Source organism: Podarcis liolepis (genome assembly GCF_965112155.1).
Source record: "Podarcis liolepis genome assembly, chromosome: 6".
NCBI classification, from domain to species: Eukaryota; Metazoa; Chordata; class Lepidosauria; order Squamata; family Lacertidae; genus Podarcis; species Podarcis liolepis.
The window spans coordinates 31,789,212-31,809,564 of NC_139559.1; the positions used below are offsets into that span (position 1 = coordinate 31,789,212).

At 42.7% G+C, this 20,353-nt stretch overlaps 2 protein-coding genes across 3 annotated transcripts in view; one reads left to right on the top strand and one right to left on the bottom strand.

Annotated features, from left to right (window-relative positions):
• CEP250 (centrosomal protein 250) overlaps positions 1-20,349 on the bottom strand; it is a 136,488-nt gene extending 116,139 nt beyond the window's left edge. The window contains exons 1-3 of one of the 2 annotated variants that reach the window (XM_083508448.1): positions 19,901-20,349; positions 18,483-18,911; positions 4,010-4,075 (exon numbers count right to left, since the gene is read on the bottom strand). The gene's annotated coding sequence lies outside the window, so the exon portion shown is untranslated. The remainder of the gene's footprint in view (positions 1-4,009; positions 4,076-18,482; positions 18,912-19,900) is intronic. The other variant, XM_083508447.1, reaches the window with a different exon arrangement.
• Positions 4,094-17,035, top strand: FAM83C (family with sequence similarity 83 member C). The gene is made up of 4 exons (XM_083508473.1): positions 4,094-5,033; positions 10,105-10,272; positions 11,936-12,060; positions 14,736-17,035. Exons 1-4 carry the CDS (start codon positions 4,485-4,487, stop codon positions 15,601-15,603), a joined length of 1,710 nt encoding a protein of 569 aa, XP_083364599.1. The 5' UTR covers positions 4,094-4,484; the 3' UTR covers positions 15,604-17,035.
• Positions 20,350-20,353: the final 4 nt, after the last annotated feature.

Consider the following 20,353-nt stretch of genomic DNA (forward strand, 5'->3'; position numbering starts at 1 on the left):
AGATTCACTCCAGCTTTCTGAGACGTATTCTTGGACTCCCAGCTGTGATCAAATATGAAACAATGTGTGCAGAAATAGGCATACACACAATGGAATACTGGGCCTGGTCCACCTCAATAAAGTACTGGTTACGCTGCCATTTTCGCTGCCCTCCATCAAGCCTGCTCGCTGATTCGCTCAAAGACTCCTATAAATCAAGATGGTATCAGTACCTCGAAAAAAAGATTGAATCTTTAGGCATCGAGCTGGAGCCCCTGTACAATTCTAATGAGCAATACATTTTCCATAATATCCTAACTAGACTAAAGGATGTCGAGAGACAAAATATTATGGCAGCTGTAAACAAAATTTGCTCCCCCATATTCTATGATTTAAATATCTTAGATAGCAGAGCCAATTACGTCACTAAATTAATAATCCCAGCCCAACGTAGGGCTTTTATGCTGGCCCGGTTGAATGTTTTTCCCTCAGCATTTGTCTGGGGAAGATATCAAAACATCCCTAGAAACAAGAGATTCTGCAGATGCTCTATGAATGTCCCGGACACTGTAGAGCATATTCTCTTTCATTGCCCATTGTACAGTACGCTCCGTCAACGCGTGCTGTCCCCTCTTTTGGGTGGTCTGGAACCCCAGCAAGGTGAATGTGTGGGATTCTGCCTATCCGACGTTGACCAAAGGGTAACGGCGGGGGTAGCCGAGTTTTTGGTAGCAGTCCTCCAAGGAGCAGGTTAACAAGGAAAACCACTGATTCTATATGTATATATATATATATGTATGTAGCCAACTGCTGCCTTTTTATATATATTTCAAGGCTTTTACATGTTATTTTCTCTTTTAGGGTTTTATTTGCATAATGCCTAATAAAGGTTTGATTTCAACAACAGCAAAATGATGTTTCCCCTAACAAAGGCCATCCTGACCAAAGTAGCACCTGGCAAACATGCCTCTAGATATGGCTTCCCTTTTTTAGGCTAGGTCACATCACCAAGACACCATTAGTAATTTTGCAGCTCCAGCCCCTTTTATGATGAGTACAGTGCCTGTGGTGGCAACAGAGGAGGAGAAAGAGGCAGAAGCTTGTGCTCAGAAGCAGTATTTAAATGTGATGGTCTTCCAAATTCATGTAGAAGAGGGCTATCAACAGCTACTAGCCATGATGGATCTGCTCTGCTTCCACAGCAATGCTTCTGTGTACCAGTTGCTGGAACCCACAGGAGGGTGCTCTTCTGGTTGAATCCAGCTTGTGGGCTTCCCACAGGCATCTGCTGGGCCACTAGGAGAAGATGATGCTGGATGAGATGGCCAGTTGGCTTGATCTAGCAGGCTCATCTCATGTTCTTATTAAAATGAATGCAAACTGCTAAAGCAAATCAGTGTCTGGGGTCCAAAGAGCTTATTGAGTGAAGGGAAGACACTTCAGCCCTGCCTCCCTGCTGCCCAGATTTCGACCCCCACTGAAACCATTGCATCACATCCCAGAGTGTTGTTGGCCTTTAGGAGTAGCTTTGGGGGAAAGCGGGACAAAGGACAAAGGAGGAAGCAGGAAAACAGAAAACTTTGTAAGCCAAAGTACACTTGGGTTGCTCTGATTCCAGACGTCACCGTTGAAAAATGAACATTTCTACATGTGTAACAATCGGCAATCATGCACCACCATATTTTTGTAATGCCCACAGTTCAGAAACATTGATAAAAATGCAATAGTTTTAAGTAGCTATATGTCAGTTCTAACTGTCAGCAGCAAGGATTAATTGCTGCTCTTGTATCCAAAGGCAATATGCTTTGCAAACCTTAACATTAGGTTGTTATTATTAATAAGAAAATGTATCTGGAATATTCACTAAAGACTAGAAAATACTTCAAATATCGGTAGGTTTTCTTCTCCAACTTGGTGCTGTCTGGATATTTTGAACTATAATTCACATCGTCTCTGACAATTAGCTATACTGGCTGGGGTTGATTGGAGATGTAGTTCAAAACTTCTGGTGGGTACCAAACTGGGGAAGGATGCAATAAACACACACACCATGGCTGATCCTTAGGAAATGATCCAACCAAAAAAAGTATAGTAAAGCTCCATTTACTTCAATAGGAAATATACATGCATACATTCAACTCTCTCACTAAAACCAATGCAACTTCACAGTGTATATTCTGCCCTTCCTTTTTTGTATTTCTATTTCTATTATTAAATTTTACATACCGCCCTGTACCCGTAGATCTCAGGGCAGTTCACAACATAAACGTTTGTTACTAAGTAAGGAACACTGAATATCCTTGGGGGCAATGCCTGCTCTTATGGGCATTTTCATATAATGCATAATGTATGCTATTTATATATCAATATTAGCAGCCCATGAGAACAGTATGATGTAACAATGAGCAAATACAAATTGATCAAGGCTGGCACTACCATTAGGTAGAGAGGCAACTGCCTCAGGCAGAAGGTGCTGCAGAGTAGCAATGCCAGCCCTCTGGCTGTTTCTCTTAAGCCCACCAAATGTTCCCTCTTCTTAGCTGGAGGATGCCACTGGGTATGACTCATGACCTCCACTGAGACCCCTAAACTGGCCTGCTGCCTCAGATGCAGTGCAGGAGGCTATACTGTTGCCAGTTCAATTAGCTTCTGTACATTGAATGGGGAGCAGCACCATTTTGACCTTTGCCTCAGGCATAGGCGCCGACTCCATGGGGCCTGAGGGGGCCCGAGCCCCCTCAAAAATTCATTTGGGGGGGCTCCGCCCCCCCAATAATTTAAGAAAATTATTAGGCACCTTGCCAAAAACCGCGCAGGGGACTCCGGCGCGCGCCTCCCAAAGTGACCGGGAGCTCCTGAGAAGGGGCGGGCAGGTCGGTCAGTCAGAGGAAGACCCCCAGCGGCGGGACTTTAGAAAGGAATGGAGCCGCGGGGCCGAGGAACGGCGTATTCGTCGCCGGCGAGGGACCGGGGTGAGGGGAGAATGGAGGGGACGGGAGTTCCCGCCACCGGAGCGGGGCTTTTTTTCTGGGTTCGGCTAAGGTGACGTTGGTAGGAGGGGGTGGCTGCCTCCCGGCGCGAAGCCTGGGGAGGGCAGGCCGGTTCTTGCATGCAAAAGCACCACTGCCATCCTGCCGCCAGTATGGATCCCGGTATGGGCCCCCCCCCAATATTTTTTATAAGTCGGCGCCCCTGGCCTCAGGCAACAAAATGTCTTGGGCTGACCCTGAAAGTGATAGCAGAAGCTGCTTATGCATCCCCACTACCACCATATTATCAACATTGTTTAGACATATTAGTTGCTTGTTACCTAAAATGTATTCAAGAAGCTTACATTTTTAAAATACACATAAATTCATAATATCATTTAAACGTCATCTCAAACTTTTTAATTTTCAAGTGAACACCTACAATTCCTTTTTTAAAAAACACCACACATGCAGCCCGTAACAGCTGCAGGAAGCTTTAGCAGCACACTAGCACCAGAACAAAATTGACTCAGACCGTCAAAAGCCTAGTGGAAAAGCTAAGTCTTTACCTAACATCAAAAAATATGTCAGTGAAGGAGCCAGACAGACCTCAATGGGAAGAGCATTCCAGAGACAAGGAGCCACAGCCGAAAAGGCCCTCACTCAACATCACCCTCCAAGTTTCCCTCAGAATAAGTTCCAGAGGAGAGCTTCAGATGAAATAACCTAGAAATAGTCAGAATGCTGACTGTCCTAAATCTAAAAACCATGGTTATTAAAACATTGTGAAAAAATAAGTTTGCCTAATACTTTTCTGGTGCACTTCAAAGAAAATATGTGTTCTGGAGACCCTAAACAACCACTGCCCTGCCCTGAATTACAGCAATTTGCAGAATTTATTGCACAGGTGTGCACCCATTAACACCAAAAGAAAAAAAGAATACTAATGTACACTAAAGAATGCACTATCATCTTCCTTCCTATTTCGAGCCTGGCTCAGTGTTACTACATTCTTTTTTCATTTGTGTATAGTTATTATAGTCACATAAATCCACACTGACCTTAGAACAGGTCCCAGCATTCCTCTCGAGGCATGAGAACTGCCTGAACAGGTTTCAGGGTTTTGACTGCAACAGAGAAATTTGTTCACGGTTAGTTAGGGCGGGAACTTATTTGAGTCTCACTGCTTGAGGAAGCGTATCTAAAAGCAGCTACTGCAGAAAAGATGGGGAAATCCTTCTTGACATTTCCATGAGGAAGGCAACATTGAAACAGGCCCCAGACACCATAATTTCCAGCAACTACTTCTTCCTTCAGCAGACAAACTGGAAAAACCAGAGAAGTTTCCTTCTTCCTGGAAGGAATGGGTGTTTAGAAGAGGCTGAGGAGGACAAAGGATACGGATCCTCAGGAGCTAGAGAGTCGTCGTGAGCTACGTTGTCGAAGAACCCAGCAAAAACCAAACAGCAAACAGGAGGACTCCTGACTGAAAAAGCAGCAGAATTTTTCTCAAGAGGGGCAACTCTGAGTACTATCATGTTTGGCTACCCAACAGCAGAGGCAATAAGCTGGCTCCACAGGGGCTATGGGAGCTCCCAAGGGACCACAGGGCAACTGAAAAGCCGTTTGGATGATCTGAAAAAGCCCTGGAGGGTGGAAATCACCCCTTCAATGCTGCAGCATAGCGAGACGGCCAGGCTGGCTGTGGACGCCTTCCTGGAACAGGGAGAAGGTGGCTACCGGCAAGCCATTACTAAGGAAAAGGAGCTGCCATTTCTTTCCACGTTAGATATGGATTACATGAGCCAACATAGTCAAAGCATCACAGGGTCTCCGATTAAAAGACGAGAGGCAGGGCTGACGAGAGAAGACAGTGGTGACGGGGCTTCCCTCCTCTCTGGAGTCACATCTGGGACATACTTCCCATTTATGTCAGACATTGATCCCCCAGATCTGGAGCTCGGTTGGCCAGAGGTTCCCACAGTCTCATCATTTGGCCAAACAGAAGTCACTTTGTATTTCCAAAGGGACAAGACACACAATGTAAAGGAATTACTTCGGTCTCTGATAAGCAAGGCCAAGACAGTAAGTAAAGCATTTGATATATAATCCAAAAGGGGAAAATGGGGCTGATCATTGGGGTTCTGGTGATGCACTGGAATTACAGTGGTACCTCGGGTTAAGTACATAATTCGTTCCAGAGGTCCGTTCTTAACCTGAAACTGTTCTTAACTTGAAGAACCACTTTAGCTAATGGGGGCTCCTGCTGCTGCCGTGCCGCCGGAGCACCATTTGTGTTCTCATCCTGAAGCAAAGTTCTTAACCCGAAGTACTATTTCTGGGTTAGCAGAGTCTGTAACCTGAAGCGTATGTAACCTGAAGCGTATGTAACCTGAGGTACCACTGTTCTTATATGTTTGCAAGGCTAGTCCTACCATTAGGAAGAGTAAGTTGACTGCCTCAAGTGAGCAGTTCCCCCTCCTGTTCCCTCTGAGCCCCATTTCTGTACTTTTCTGTTGGCAAACAAAGCTGAATGTGCCCTACAGTCTGTCCCAGGTGTGGTGGTGGACACCATCCTGTTCCTAATATTGTAGTAAAATGCAGCTGCCTTCTGCATGTGGAGTAAGAGTGGGGTGCCCTTTTGTCCTTCATCTCTGGCAGAAAACTGTCTTTGGCCAGTCCTGGTAGTTTGCTCCCATTTTGTGATATCCTACTTAAACTTTTTGGGTTATAGCCAACACCACTGCTCTGCTCACGCAGCAAATTTCAACTTCCACATATGAACTTCTCCCTCCTTTCATGTGCCCGGCAGCCTCCCACACAGCACCTCTACTCCAGATAGTTGGGATTTTGGTTTTGATTTGGACAGCATTAGATACAATTATTTATGTATTATGTCAACTCCGTGTGTGTTTGTGTGTTAGTATTTTAGCCTTGTATGAGTTTTTTATCTGAAGGGTTACATGACAGGCTTTGACGCTCGATTGCTCAGTATTGTAGTGGAAAGTATGTCATATTTAACTACTGCAGAAGTGGCCAATCTATATTTTCAACACCATTATGAGAATTCTGGGGGAAGAATAATATTTTGCCGCACACCTTTAGAAATTATTAGATTCACTTATATTATTCTTTAGTATAAAGTCATCCTTGCAACCTAGGAGTGAGAACTTCACCATCGCGGAGCAGATGGGTGTATGCATGGCCCAGGTATTACGTGCAAAACTCAAAAACAGAAGCAACATTAAACTGTAAATAATCTCTCCCAGCTTCTGAAAATGTTTTCCCTAAAGCATGAAATGGTAGAGAAAATGGTTATCATACAATCATTAAATTTGGTGTGGTCTCCAAGGACCAAATAAAATGGCTTCCCGGACCATACCTTGCTCTGCAGTCTCCTTTTGGCCATCCCTAAACTGTAGCCCAGCAGAATCTCAAGACAGGAGAGTTCTTTGGGATGAGTCAGTCAAGAAATGTACGTGGAAAATGTTATACCACAGTCCATGTGGCTTTTCTAGGAAAGAACCATGAATAGGATGCCAGGTTCCTGCTAGTTCCTTTTCTAGGATATCTCCTCAAAACTTGCCTCCATAGTAGTTTTTTCTCTTCTGTGTAAAATGTTTGATGTTTATTCTCTCAAAGGAGTAAGTGTTTGTGCATGTGTGTGCTATGTCAAGATATCTACAGGGCTTGCTCTGGTAACTGCTGAAAGTACTTAACAGAGCTTGCAGCACATCTGTGAATAGATTTGTTTTCTAAATACATTTACATGTAGATCTGTTATTCATTTGAATAGAATTAATTTCCATTTAATCGTCTATGACATTCACGCCAAACACTACCACTTTAACAGTCATGGTTTTCCCCAAAGAATCCTAAAAACTGCAGTTTTAAAAGCACTGAGAGTTGTGAGGAGGCGCTAAACAAATCACAACTCCCATGATTCTCTGGAGGAATATAACAATCCATACAGTCACAGCAGGCGCTGTAAGTCTCCAGTGCAGTTTGGCTTCACCCCCAAAGGCGCACTCCTCCATTGTCTCAGATGCCAACAATAATAAGAACCGACAAGAGCTGTGTGACTGTATTGCCTGAGGAAGAGGTGGCAAGGACACATGACGGGTGGCAGGATTAAGTGCACTCCCAGTTTGTACAAATACTTAGTGCTAATCGACATTTATGGTTGAGATCAGTTAATTCAGCTGCTTACTGGAATGTTGTAATATTGGTGTCATTACAAAACCCCTACAGAAATAAGAGTGTGACACTGAAATTAAGCTCATTAGTTGGCAGGGCTGCCAGATCTATAGATGCTAAGAACTGAATAGAAGAGAGGAAATGTCACTATCATTGTGGTGGGAAAGACACACCTTGAGAAATTAATATTTCTATTCAATTCTTATAGCAGCTTTGCATATCACAGATTAAGACTGTGCATGTGTTGTACACTTTTGCATTTGAAGCAGCTGAGACAGGACAGTTCCGAGGGTCGCTTACAAACCCATGATTACACATGCATGTATGCACATGTGCACACGCATGCATATATAATCCACATATCACTTGTTCTAAGCCACTCATTCATTTTATTTGTATGCCATTTTTCCATACACAAAAACATGCTCAAAGCACTTACAACAAAGGAATGGGAAGGCATTTCAAACACTACAAAAACAATTTCAAAATAACATAGAGAAACAATAACATACAAGAAACACATTCCAAAACTGTAAATATAACTAAATGCAAAAAATATGTGAAGATCGCTTGTGCTCTAGCTAGCTCAGCTGGTTAGAAAATGGTGCTGATAACATCAAGGCTGCAGGTTTGATCCCCATATTCCTGCATTGCAGGGGGTTGGACTAGACTAGATGATCCTCGGGGTCCCTTCCAACTCTACAATTCTAAGATTCTATGATACTTAAACAACATGCAGTAGCCAAAAGCAAATATAACAAGGGAGTTAGACAATGGGCCTTTTCAGCTCATACTCCTCCTTCACTGCTGTAACTCCTGTGTGCACGCTATCATTGAGCTACAGGGAACCAGGCAGAGGGCCTTCTCGGTAGTGGCGCCCGCCCTGTGGAACGTCCTTCCAGCAGATGTCAAAGCGATAAACAACTACCTGACATTCAGAAGACATCTTAAGGCAGCCCTGTTCAGGGAAGTTTTTAACGTGTGATTTTACTGTATTTTTGGTTTTATGGAAGCCGCCCAGAGTGGCTGGGGAGGCCCAGCCAGATGGGCGGGGTATAAATAATAAATTATTATTATTATTATCATTGAGCTATGGTCAATCTCCTAATATTTAACTCTATTAACTTAATATTTAATACTCATGGTGAAACAGAAATACTTCATATGTAAAGTATACTGTTGCCAGGTTAAGGCATTTTTAATTCTCTCAGGCACTGTATATAAAATGGATGGTTTCGCTCTTATGGTAAAAGATGTTATATTTGAAACACTGTAATTGAGACTTCCATTATCCTCCCTGAATTTGTTTTAAAGTTGTGGTTAATTTGTGGGGTGGTTTTTATTTATGGAGTTGTTGTTGGCTCCACCCCCACCCTGGTATTTCATTAAGTAATTGCATTTTATTGTAATTTACTATTAGGAACCAGTCTGGGATATATTTGCATGAAAGGCAGCATACAAATACTTTAGATTAATCCATCTATTTGATATGAGAAGAACTTCAAAGTACAGGATTCCCTTCAGGTCCTGGCCTGCCAAACTGAGTTATGAAACTCCCTCCACAATTAAGCCTTGGGGCATTTCCAGATTGCCACCATTTTGTGGGCGGGATTCAATTGCATACTGACAAATTCAGATTGCACACCAAACTCGCTTGCAAAACAAACAAGCCCTGAACTTTCTGCTATAAGGAGTGTTGAGGAAATGCACTGAAAACTGTAGAGAAACAATTGCTTAATGAGGCATTGTATACTGTTATGTGTTGGGGTACCAGAGTTTTGTGGGTGCAAGGCAGCCATAATTCTTATAATAAATAAAAGTTAGAATCAAGGTTTGATTAAACTGTGCCAAACATGGAAATTCCTGGGTGTGGCTTCCAACTCTACAATTATTATTCTAGTAGTAGATAGGTAGCCGTGTTGGTCTGCCATAGTCAAAATAAAAAAATTCCTTCCAGTAGCACCTTAAAGACCAACTAAGTTAGTTCTTGGTATGAGCTTTCGTGTGCATGAGCTTTCGTGTATCTGAAGAAGTGTGCATGCACACGAAAGCTCATACCAAGAACTAACTTAGTTCTTGGTATGAGCTTTCGTGTGCATGAGCTTTCGTGTATCTGAAGAAGTGTGCATGCACACGAAAGCTCATACCAAGAACTAACTTAGTTGGTCTTTAAGGTGCTACTGGAAGGAATTTTTTAATTATTATTCTGTGATTCTAATGCAGCCAAGATAGCAGTAATGCTGGTTAGTAGATAAGCTGATCTGGGAACAGAAATATGACCTGTTGTGATGGGGATGACCTCTACCTGAAGCACCAGGCTTGTAGCTCCTGGCCTAGCATTACACCTGGCTATCCAGGCAGCTGCTGTGGCTAGGAGTGCCTTTGATCAAGCTGAGAAGGCAGATCTAGCCACAGTGACACATGCCTCAGTCATATCACCACAATGTGTTCTACATGGGGCTTCCCTTGAAGTGTGTCTGGAAATTACACTTAGTCAAAATGCTTTCTAATGCTCACTGTTCGGCTAATACATAAATCCCAGGATTATCTGAAAGACTGGTGCTGCAATGGTATTTATTGCAAACAACAACACTGCTAAGTCAAATCTAGAAGGGGGAAAAACCACCATGAGTGAACAGCAGAGAGAACACTAAGATGTACCTATTTGTCAGCGATACTGCATAGACTCTCCATAAAAAGTGAGTTGCGAAAGGACCGATATTCCATACAAAAGAGCTAGTGTGGGAGCAGCCTAGGATAGAGGGCCAGAAGAATCTCTGTGACAAAGTACTCTTTATCTGCAAAGTACTCTTGCTCTTCCATTTTCCCAAAGCAAACTAAATCACTTATAGAGATACTGGAACTCGTTGCTATGTTTTGAAAATAATGTTTAATAGTACAGATCTACTGCTGGTATTTTTTAACATGTCTCCTATCACTTTCACCCCCATCTGTGCAGGTGATTGCGATTATGATGGATCTCTTCACAGACATGGAGATCCTCAGTGACCTGATGGAGGCATCAAGCAGACGGCGTGTTCCGGTTTACCTGATCCTTGATGAAAAGAACTTGAGGCACTTTGCAGAAATGTGCAATAAAATGGATCTCACTATGGATGACTTCCCAGTATGTTTCTAGTTAGTTTTGCTAGTATAGTACTACTAAGTTAAAACAACCTGTGAGAAAATATATGGACATTAAAGGGGAAGGACAGTTATATGCCTGTCATTACGTATAGTGCTGTGAGAGGGGGTGGGGGCTAGAGACCTCTAACAATTCATAGCATCCTCACCAGACCTAAACCCCAGGCTTTTTTTGGAAGACATAACAGTTAAACTTGTATAACACCAATATCAGTTTGCAGTTCTGCTATACCATCATTTAAAAAAGAAAATTGAATTTTGATCCCTGCCTCCTTACAATGTAGGTGAAGAAGTACAATGTGTTGCTGAATTTGTTCAGCTGGATGACAGACAGAAAAGCAAACAGAACAAGTACAGCCTTTAAAGCAGAGGTTGTGCCTTGGCAGAGGAGGCTTCACATGTCATTTCTACCACTCAGGAGCAGCTGAACACCCCAAGAGCAGAGAGAGTGACAATTATCAGGGCTAAGTCACAAATGCACATACCATGCATCAGGCTCAGTGACACACCGTGACGTCTTCACCCAAATATTTCCATCCATCCATTTTGGGTGAAACCAGATAGAATGGCAACAGAAACATTTGTTTATATGCCCAGGTCTGCCTTGATTATATATAAAGACGGATTTATGGAAAGCTCATGCTTGAAGCACATGGGGCCAGAGAGTGAATCACACACACACATCCCTTTTCTTCCATCTATGCTCATTTCTGGTATGGAAACTCAACTGAAAAGAAAACTGCCTGAGGGGGCAATATAGATACATTTTATTTACCTGTTATTTTAAATACAATTGGGGCAAACATGAATTTAAACTTATGGGCATGCTGGTGTCGTGTCTAATTGTGCCCTTTGTCTTGTGAAACTATGTTCTTCTTCAAAGCACCTTCTTCAGGAATTAAATTATAAGTTCTGCCTTGGTGTATCAGACCAAGTTCATCCAGTTCAACAGCATTCTATTTCCATTTTCTAATAATCAAATAGCCTGATCGTCTACATTATTTAACCTATATTATATTTGTCAATATGAGCCTGATCCTACACTCTTAATAACCATTCTGTATCATAGAGGTTTTTCTTTTCTGCCACTTTTGGGTTACTGCAATTCTGGCTGTTCGAACGTATTGCACATTTATTGATAAAGAGTTATGTCTACAGCTACTATAGCTTTCAAATATCTAAATAGGATTTGAAAGGAGTCAAATGATAGAGGCCCCACAACCGGTTTCCAGTATTTTATAATTTTAGAGTATTTTGCCTCAAAACATGAGGCAAAACAGCTCCTGGTCTTTCATATCTGCAGTAGTTATTATATTTTGAGATATATATTTAAACTGCAACTATGCATCCTCACCTGGGATTAAGCCCCAATGAACTCACTGAGCCCTACTTCCAAGTTGACATTTACTGTATATAATTGTGCTGTTAATCTTAATGGGGTAAGGAAACATTTACATGGGATTTTTTAAAGAAACATTCCCTGAAATCCAAACACACTGTTGATGTAGATATATATATTGCAACGGCAAATTCCAAGTTTCATATTAATTTATACACACTGCATACATATTTAAGTTCAGCACAGAAAAGACGGGACATTTGTCTTTGCTCCCTTTGATCTCTACTGTGCCTTGTTCCCATTTCAGAATATGCGCATACGCTGTGTGAGTGGAGACACATACTACAGCAAAGCTGGCAAGAAGCTTTCAGGACAAGCACTTGAGAAATTTGTGTTGATAGATGGCGAAGAAGTCCTTGCAGGGACCTACAGGTGAGATATCATGAACAATGCATGTAAGATATGGCCACCTTTTTCTTTAGGACCTGTGCTATTTTAGGCCCTGTGAATAGGATTGATATGGTTGCTACTTCGTCCATGCAATTTGGCAGTGGGGTATATGAGAACCAAAACACAGCCAATCCTTTGAAATTCACACTTCTCAGAATTTTGCAGGGCAGTTCTTCCACGGAAACAGATTTTGTTGAGAGTATGACTGACCCAGACATTGTGGTTGAACATGGATCTCCCTAATCTTCTTCCAAGTAAATAGAGATAATATGACACTGACACAAACATTTATATAAAAGAGGTAAGTTTCACAAGTTGACTGTCCACTCATTGATCTTGTCCCTTTCCTTGCTGATGCTATAGCATCTGTATTTCATCATCAGTAAGTGCAGCTTCCTTTTTATCTGCATGCCTCAATTACCCTGCCACACATGCCAATCCCTTGGCTTTGCCTTCAGGAGGAAACAGCCCTGTCTTGTTTTAACTGCAGCCAAGAGGACTTCCTTGACTGATACAACTCACTCCTTTCCACCCAGACAGATTCATCAACACTTTAATAGCTGCCTTTCCCTTGCCCTCTCATTTTAACTTACAGGAAGCCTGGGAACCCAGTGGAATGTTCCCATATCATGAAGCCATCTCAAAGAACTACAATGCATGCATTCCAAAATGGCATTTTTTTTCTTAATGGCTTTTAATAGGAAGGGATACTTGGGTGTGGAAGTTTATAATAACTTGGCAGTCAGACTTGTTAATTGTCAAGGGCATTTAGGAACAGGGTAACTTATTGCACCAGCACAAGACACCACTGATGCAGTATTAAAACCCACCCACTGGATTCTTGAGTTGCTGGGATTAGTTGCACTTAACTATTCTACTCAGAATCCATTTACCCATTTCCACATTTCAAATAAACCAGACACAACGGGACAAGTCTCCTGTACCTTTAATATTTATGTAGAAGAGGATGTTTTAGCAATTGCAGCTTGTCATCCAGAGATGAAAACCTACAACTCCTGAAATCCCTTCTTCTACATCATTATTAAGGGTCCAGAAGCTCCACCCTCCAATGCTGCTCTTTTGGGCTCTTGGTTCACTAACCCTCCTCCTTGCATTTCAATGATCCCCAGTTAGAAGAGTGAGCAACTGATGCTACTAATCTATTCCTGTCTCGCATCAGGTCCTGGATCCACTACCCCATGGGTAGGCAAACTAAGGCCCGGGGGCCGGATCCGGCCCAACCATCTTCTAAATCCGGTCCAGGAATCAGCGTGTTTTTACATGAGTAGAATGTGTGCTTTTATTTAAAACACATCGCTGGGTTATTTGTGGGGCATAGGAATTTGTTCATCCACCCCCCCCCAAAAAAGTAGTCCATTCCCCGCACCACAAGGCCTGAGGGACAGTGGACCGGCCCCCTGCTGAAACAGTTTGCTGACCCTTGCACTAGCCCCTCACCCCAACAATACTGGTGGGATTATTCACATGTTGTCCTTCCCTTGTTTGCCCACAATGCCAGGCCAGTGGGAAATCTCTAAAAGAAACGGTTTCTGTATTTGTTTCAATATTTTTAGACCTTTCAATATAAAAAGTTCTGGAAAGTGGCTAACAAAAAAATTAAAAATGCATAATACAACAGTAAATAAGAACAAAAGTAAGAACATGATAAAATAAACTGTAAATCACAGCAGAACACTGCTAACTAATTCGATTCAGCAGCAGGAAGCAACCAACGGGAACAGTGAACCAAAAAACTCAAGAGTCCCAAACTCAGAATCTGAAACATAATTAGAGCGGAGATGGAGTGAGCTTCTCTCACAGGGTGCTGCCATTGTAAGAATGCCATATCGTAAGCTGATGATTTCCACTGTATCCCCAATGACACGCGGACCTGGAGCAAACCTCTTGGAGGAAGATGGAGATCAAGCCTCCCTAGTAACCTTGTCCTCTAAACTAAATTTTAAACCAATATATATGGTGATTAGCTCCAGTAACTCATCTTGAGCAGAAAGTGCTTTACACATGTTCAGGAACACCCATTACTTTTTTATATCCCAGAGCTGGTCCTTAATATTGAAAATAAATGCCAGGGCTAAACCCTTGTAAAGGATTATTCACATTCTGCAGCAAACACCCCATTTTTGCTTCAATTTCTATTTCTGAGCAGTCACCTCTGTAACATGTGCTGCCAACATAGCACCACCTGGGGTTGCCAAGTGGTAGGGCCAATGATATTTCCTTATACTGTAGACTGGGGAGCAAATCAAAGACAAATCTAGGGAATACTGGTGTGGATGGAATGGCCCGCAAGGTCTTTTTCTCTAACATACAGAATTTATGACAACAAACAAACCTACCAGCTTTTCCCCCATATCTGTTACTAGGATCTTATAACAACCATGAAGTATAATAGCTTGGCTTATTCAGGTAATAGCTTCAATTATTGCCCAACAAACCTAATGCTTGTGAACTCATCCTGAATCACTGCTCCTCAAACTGCTCCACCCATTATTTTCATGCACTGAAATAATACTGATGTGTTCAGCTAACTATCCTGTCCAATGCATTTCCATAGTATCCAAATAGATAAATATTTGAAATCAGAGTTATTTGGTATGTTGATGATTCACAGGGTCTCTGAATCCTTTCCTTTTCAGTTTTACGTGGCTGTGCAGTCAAGTCCACACTGGCCTGGTGACACACTTCAAAGGAAAAATTGTTGAGGACTTTGACAGAGAGTTCCGATGCATATATGCCGAGTCTAGATCTGTGAACAAACTCAGCATCCCCAAAGCTGAAAAATCCACAACCTCTCCCCACAGATTGTTGCAGAAACTTGAGCCAGTTTCTAAGCGTATTCAAATGAATGAGAGCGAGACCACAAGCCCCTCAACTAGCCTCTCAAATTCAAGCGTAGTAAGCATAAGGAGATCACCATATCTAGACCTGACAACTTCTAACGCACACTGTGAAATTAAAGAATGGACTCCTGGTGAAACAAGAATGAATGTTTCAGGCTTCCTGGGACTTAATGACTTGAAATACCAGCCCAGGGAGCTGCTGGACTCTAGCTGCAGTGCATCAGCTAAATTAAATGATGCACCTAATCTACTAAGACTTAAGACATCTTTGCTGTCAACATCTTCACCAATACTAAGCAACAACACAAGAAATGGGCACGATGTGAAGCATCTGCCTGAGAGTATAGGAATGAAAGTCAACAAAAAGTTCCCTTATACTGTTCAAGCTATGGAAGATGTAAACAAAATACAGAAGGATGAAAGACCAGCAACTCATGGCTACAGCAAACTAGATCTCAGTAACAAGCCTACTAAATCAGTACATTTTGAGCCGAAGACCACGGATTCTAGTTCCTATTCCTCCTCTGATGATGTGCCAACGAAAAACAGCAGCAAAATACACAGGGATGAAAAAAGAATGACTCTTGGTCACAGTAAATTGGATCTCATTACCAACTATAACAAGTCAAAACCAAAGCTAGTTCACAGTCGATTTGAGATGTAATTTTGTATTATCATTTTAGCAAAAACATATGACCTGATTCAAATGGTTAATTATATCTGTAATAATACAAAAATATGGAAGTCCCAAATCTCCCATTCATAGTTGGGTGTATCAGACTTAGTTTTAAAAAACAAAAAACCTTAATAGTCTTTAAAAGGAGTCCAGAAATATAAACCCATAGCTATGTGACAGCTATAGGATGAACTCTTGATATTGTAGGGTGCTAGAATTAATATAAAGGATGGCATATTCTGAAAGCTGGAAAATTGGTTAGTCTAGACTTCTGCACCATTACATAACTAGTGGTTCCTGAAATAATGGGTGGGGTTGACTAAATCTCTCATTTGTAGAAGTTAAGAGTATTGAATCATGACTAGGAAGTCTCTTTGGTGAGGTTCATTGGGGATCTTGAACCAACTGCTATCTCTCAGCAAAATGTAGGGTTGTTGTAAGGGTAAATGAGGGAGTAGAGTGGACCTGTATGTCATCCCAAGCTCAGTGGAGGAAAACAGGATAAAAATTTAATCAATCCATAAAAAAGTAACATGAGGCACACAAACCACCCACTTTAAAATGCTGGTAGAGACTTCAGTGCAGCTTGTTAGTGGAACCAGAAGCACTCTCTAGTCAGAGCTGCAAGAAATCGTTGCTATCAAGGGGAAGAGTTCACAGAGGTAAAAGTTGTAAAGATCAGCAGAAGCCAAAGTAAAAGCTATGCTCCCACCTACTCCCAGTTGTTACTTGCCCACTTCTCTTTCCTTCTCCCCCAGAAATGTCAGAGTCAGGGCTGACCCACGCATGAGGCAAGGTGAGGCAGCTGCCTCAGGCAGCAGGATCCACAGGGGCAGAATATCTGGCCTCCAATTAATGCATCACCTGCTGCCGCCGCCACAGTAGCAGCAACAGCTACAGTGCACTCTGTGGAGGCTGGAACTGCCACCTCTGCAGCACCCTCTTGGTGAATAGAAGGTGCTCCTGGTCTCCTCCCGCTCTTGTTCCCGATATAGGTCTTTATTCCCCCCTTGTTCCCAATGTAGATCTTCACTCAGCCATTCTTCCATGGTAGCAAGGAGGCGCCATTTTGAGGTTTGACTCAAGTGCCAAAATGTTTTGGACCAGCCCTGCATAAAGCTATTAATTCTAATGGAGAAAGCAGCAGATAATATGAAAAATGCTTAGTGGTAGGGGGATTAGTCATATGAAATTATGCAAAGCTACTGTATAAATCCCAGTGCCTTGTCAGTCATAGGTTTTGCTCCTGTAAAAATAAATAAATAAATGTGCTCTTGCAGGAAGAAAACACCGAGAATACATTGGTTTCCTTTGATTGTATCTCTTAAAAATAGCCTGTGAACCCTGTGATGAAAGATAGCATGGGAAGGGCTATAATTATTGACTCTTTGTGTTTAATAAACACCTTTGTGCTGCACAAGTTGGGCCTCTGAGTACTGAGCACTGGTGTCACATATACAAGAAGCCTTTCCAAAGGGTGATACAACCTGAATTCTGAATTCCTTGAGATTGTGTGTGTGTGTGTGTGTGTGTGTGTGTTTAATTACATGAACACATGTTGTATTTATCCCAAATAGGTGGTCAACCAGATTTTAATAAAGGGTTTACACAATCCTAGAATACCTCATTCCACCTGAGTCAATGGAACAGAATTAGGTCAGTCCAAAGTTACGCACTTGGAAGTTCCACTGATTTCAGTGGGAAGATTAATTGCATGCTTACCAATCTGAAATCAGTGACACACATTTAGCTTTATCTTGAACCCTTACTTAGTAGAGAGTGTTACAGATAGGTAGCCGTGTTGGTCTGCCATAGTAAAAATAAAAAAATTCCTTCCAGTAGGAAGGACACTGTTGGCATCTGAAGGACACTGTTGGCATCGTCTAACATTGTGTATGTCATCAAATGCCAACAGTGTCCTTCAGCTCTCTATATTGGACAAACAGGCCAAACCTTATGCCAAAGAATAAACGGACATAAATCTGACATCAAGAATCACAAAACAGAGAAACCAGTAGGAGAACACTTCAATCTCTCAGGACATTCTATACAAGATCTCAAAGTAGCTGTTTTACTACAAAGGAATTTCAGAAATAGACTGGAAAGAGAAGCTGCTGAATTGCAACTCATTACCAAACTTAAAACCATGGAGAGACCTGGTCTGAACAGAGACATTGGATTCTTATCTCATTATACATGACTAAGCCATTTTTCACCTTCTCACCCCTTGCCTTTTCCTGCAAGACCTATTGCAGTCGTTAAGAGTCGTCAACAGGCTCATCTCAGCTATCTGCCAATCACCCATTCCCACCACCCTTCTGAGTAATACCCCTCCCCACCTTCTCACTATATAGAAGGATCTGGCAACTTCTGTTTCAGTGTATCTGAAGAAGTGTGCATGCACACGAAAGCTCATACCAAGAACTAACTTAGTTGGTCTTTAAGGTGCTACTGGAAGGAATTTTTTTAGTAGAGAGAAGCAGGCTGTCACCACCGATGCCTGTTATTTCTCAAAATCAAGACTGCATGAGAGCTGCACTAGTTCAGCAAAGTTTTCTGGGCTTGATGGGAGAGATTTTTGGGAGGGTGCAACAGCAGAAGAGTGGAGCAGCCGTGATTTTCTGCCTGAACAGCAGCACACAGTGCGTTCACCTTTAAATGATAATTTAAATATGGCTTAAAGTGATGTGCAAACTGGGCCATCACTAGAGTAGGAGTTACTAGAGTAGGATAAAGGTTTATGTATGTGATAATTTTCTTTACAGTTTTCAAATGTTCCAACTGTCAGTCTCATACTGAGCAACAATGTGCAGAACTCAATGGAATGGGAGACCAGTGAACCAGAAGAGTCTCAATGGTTTACTTGCCTGTAGGCAGGGTCATCGTCCAAAGTCAGGTCCAGTCCTAGGGTCAGCTGAACAGCAATCCATGTGGTCAAATGGTCCAGGGGCCAGGGAATCCAATGATCAAGGATCAAGGTGAACAGGAGCAGCAAAGTAGGGCCAGGCACTACTGACTGCAGCTGGATGCTCTGCTTAAGAAGGCTGAAGCCAGCTGTTTCTCATCAGTGCCTTCTCCTCTGTGTCCTTGAAAGCTGATCAGCTGCAAGTGGAGTCACTCTACCTTCTCCCCTTTCAGGCTGTTCAGCAGGCAAAGCTGACTCCTGGCCCATGATACCAGTAACTTCTCTGCTGCTTAATCTTCTGGCTTGAAAACAGATGCTGAAGCAGCCAGATGTTTCTCCCTTTGAAGTCGAGGCTTTGCTACTGGGCTGCTGCTAGCAGATGCAGGAGGCTCTGGGGAAGCAAAGGTGCTACAGTTCTCAGGTGTTCCAACTTTTAGACATCAGAAATAATGCTAACGAATTAACATCTAGTGCATTGTGCCGCTGCAAGAACCACTAGATCGCAGGGACCGGGTGTCTTACTGAGTCCAACACCACTGCCACCGCCCCATCCCAATCCCTTTGGCCCTGACTGGTTTGGCAACACACACACCATTCCCAATTTTTGGCTTATTCTCAGATTGGGAAAACCCGGATCTACAAGTGAGAATGTGTGAGATGGGGCAGAGTGGGGAGGGCATCATGAGGGCATTGCAAAATAAACAGAGACATAAGCAACCTTAAATTCCCATTAAACTCCAGTGTGGACAACCCCTCAGAGAACACTGAGTTGCAACCACTCTGGGTGGGACAACAAAGTCCCTCACCACTCCTTTTAAGGCAGACCTCTGGTCTTCTGCCTACTACGTAGACCAAACAATATGATGCTTAATGTCCTACTTTCCAGTGCTATTTTTCTAGAGAAAAAGGTGCCAGAACTCACCAGGAACACCTCCTTCATTCTCTTATAATGGCAAAGACACCCACCTGAGATGTGCCGGAACTGAGTTCCGGCAAGTTCTGGCTGAAAAAAAGCCTTGCTTCTTTCCATTACCCAACATTGAGAGAAAGCCTTTTCAGCACCAAGTGGCGCTGGGAAAGGGTCATGGCCTCTGGCAACCTGGAGGCAGGTGGCAATCAGTGATACAGTACTGAAAAGTGACTCATCTGGATTGGGGAATTTCCAGGTTTGAACTGCAGCCTCTCCTCTGGGGTGGAGATGGGAGCTGCTATAGAAATCGATGGGAGCAGAAAGGATTTTAGCATAATTGCGATTGGTCAGCAGCACCGAAAAATAAAATATATAGCAACATAAAGTGTCTGCTCTTTCAAACATAGATCTTACTTCATGTGGTAAAAACTATTTTGGGGCTTGTAAACGTTTAAAGGAACAATCTCTACCAGTACAAACGAAGTCCATTATTCCCACAACTACAGGCTCTAGGGGTTGAAAGAGCGGCTAACATCCCTGGAGTGCAACCCATTACTATTATTGCGGGTTAGAGGCCAGACTGATGGGGATGCCCAACAAAAAAATCCCTCACAGGAAGTTCCCATCAAATTGCAAAGAAGACCAGCCTCCTTACATTTCCCCCTCGCGCCCTCTCGGCGCCCGAATCCAGCGCTCATTTGCATACTGCAGTGTTTTTTCCACATAAAATTAAAACTTGGAACTTTTCTTTTCTTTTCCTTTTTTACTGGGGATGTGGGACACGTTAATGCCCAGTCACAAACACGGGGGGAACGCAGCACTTCTCCGCTGTTTTCTTCGAGTTACTGAGGAGGCGAAGAACCCAAACTCCAAAGTGCCCCCCGGGATGCGGCCTCCGTACGCACGACGTGCTTCTGCGTCTG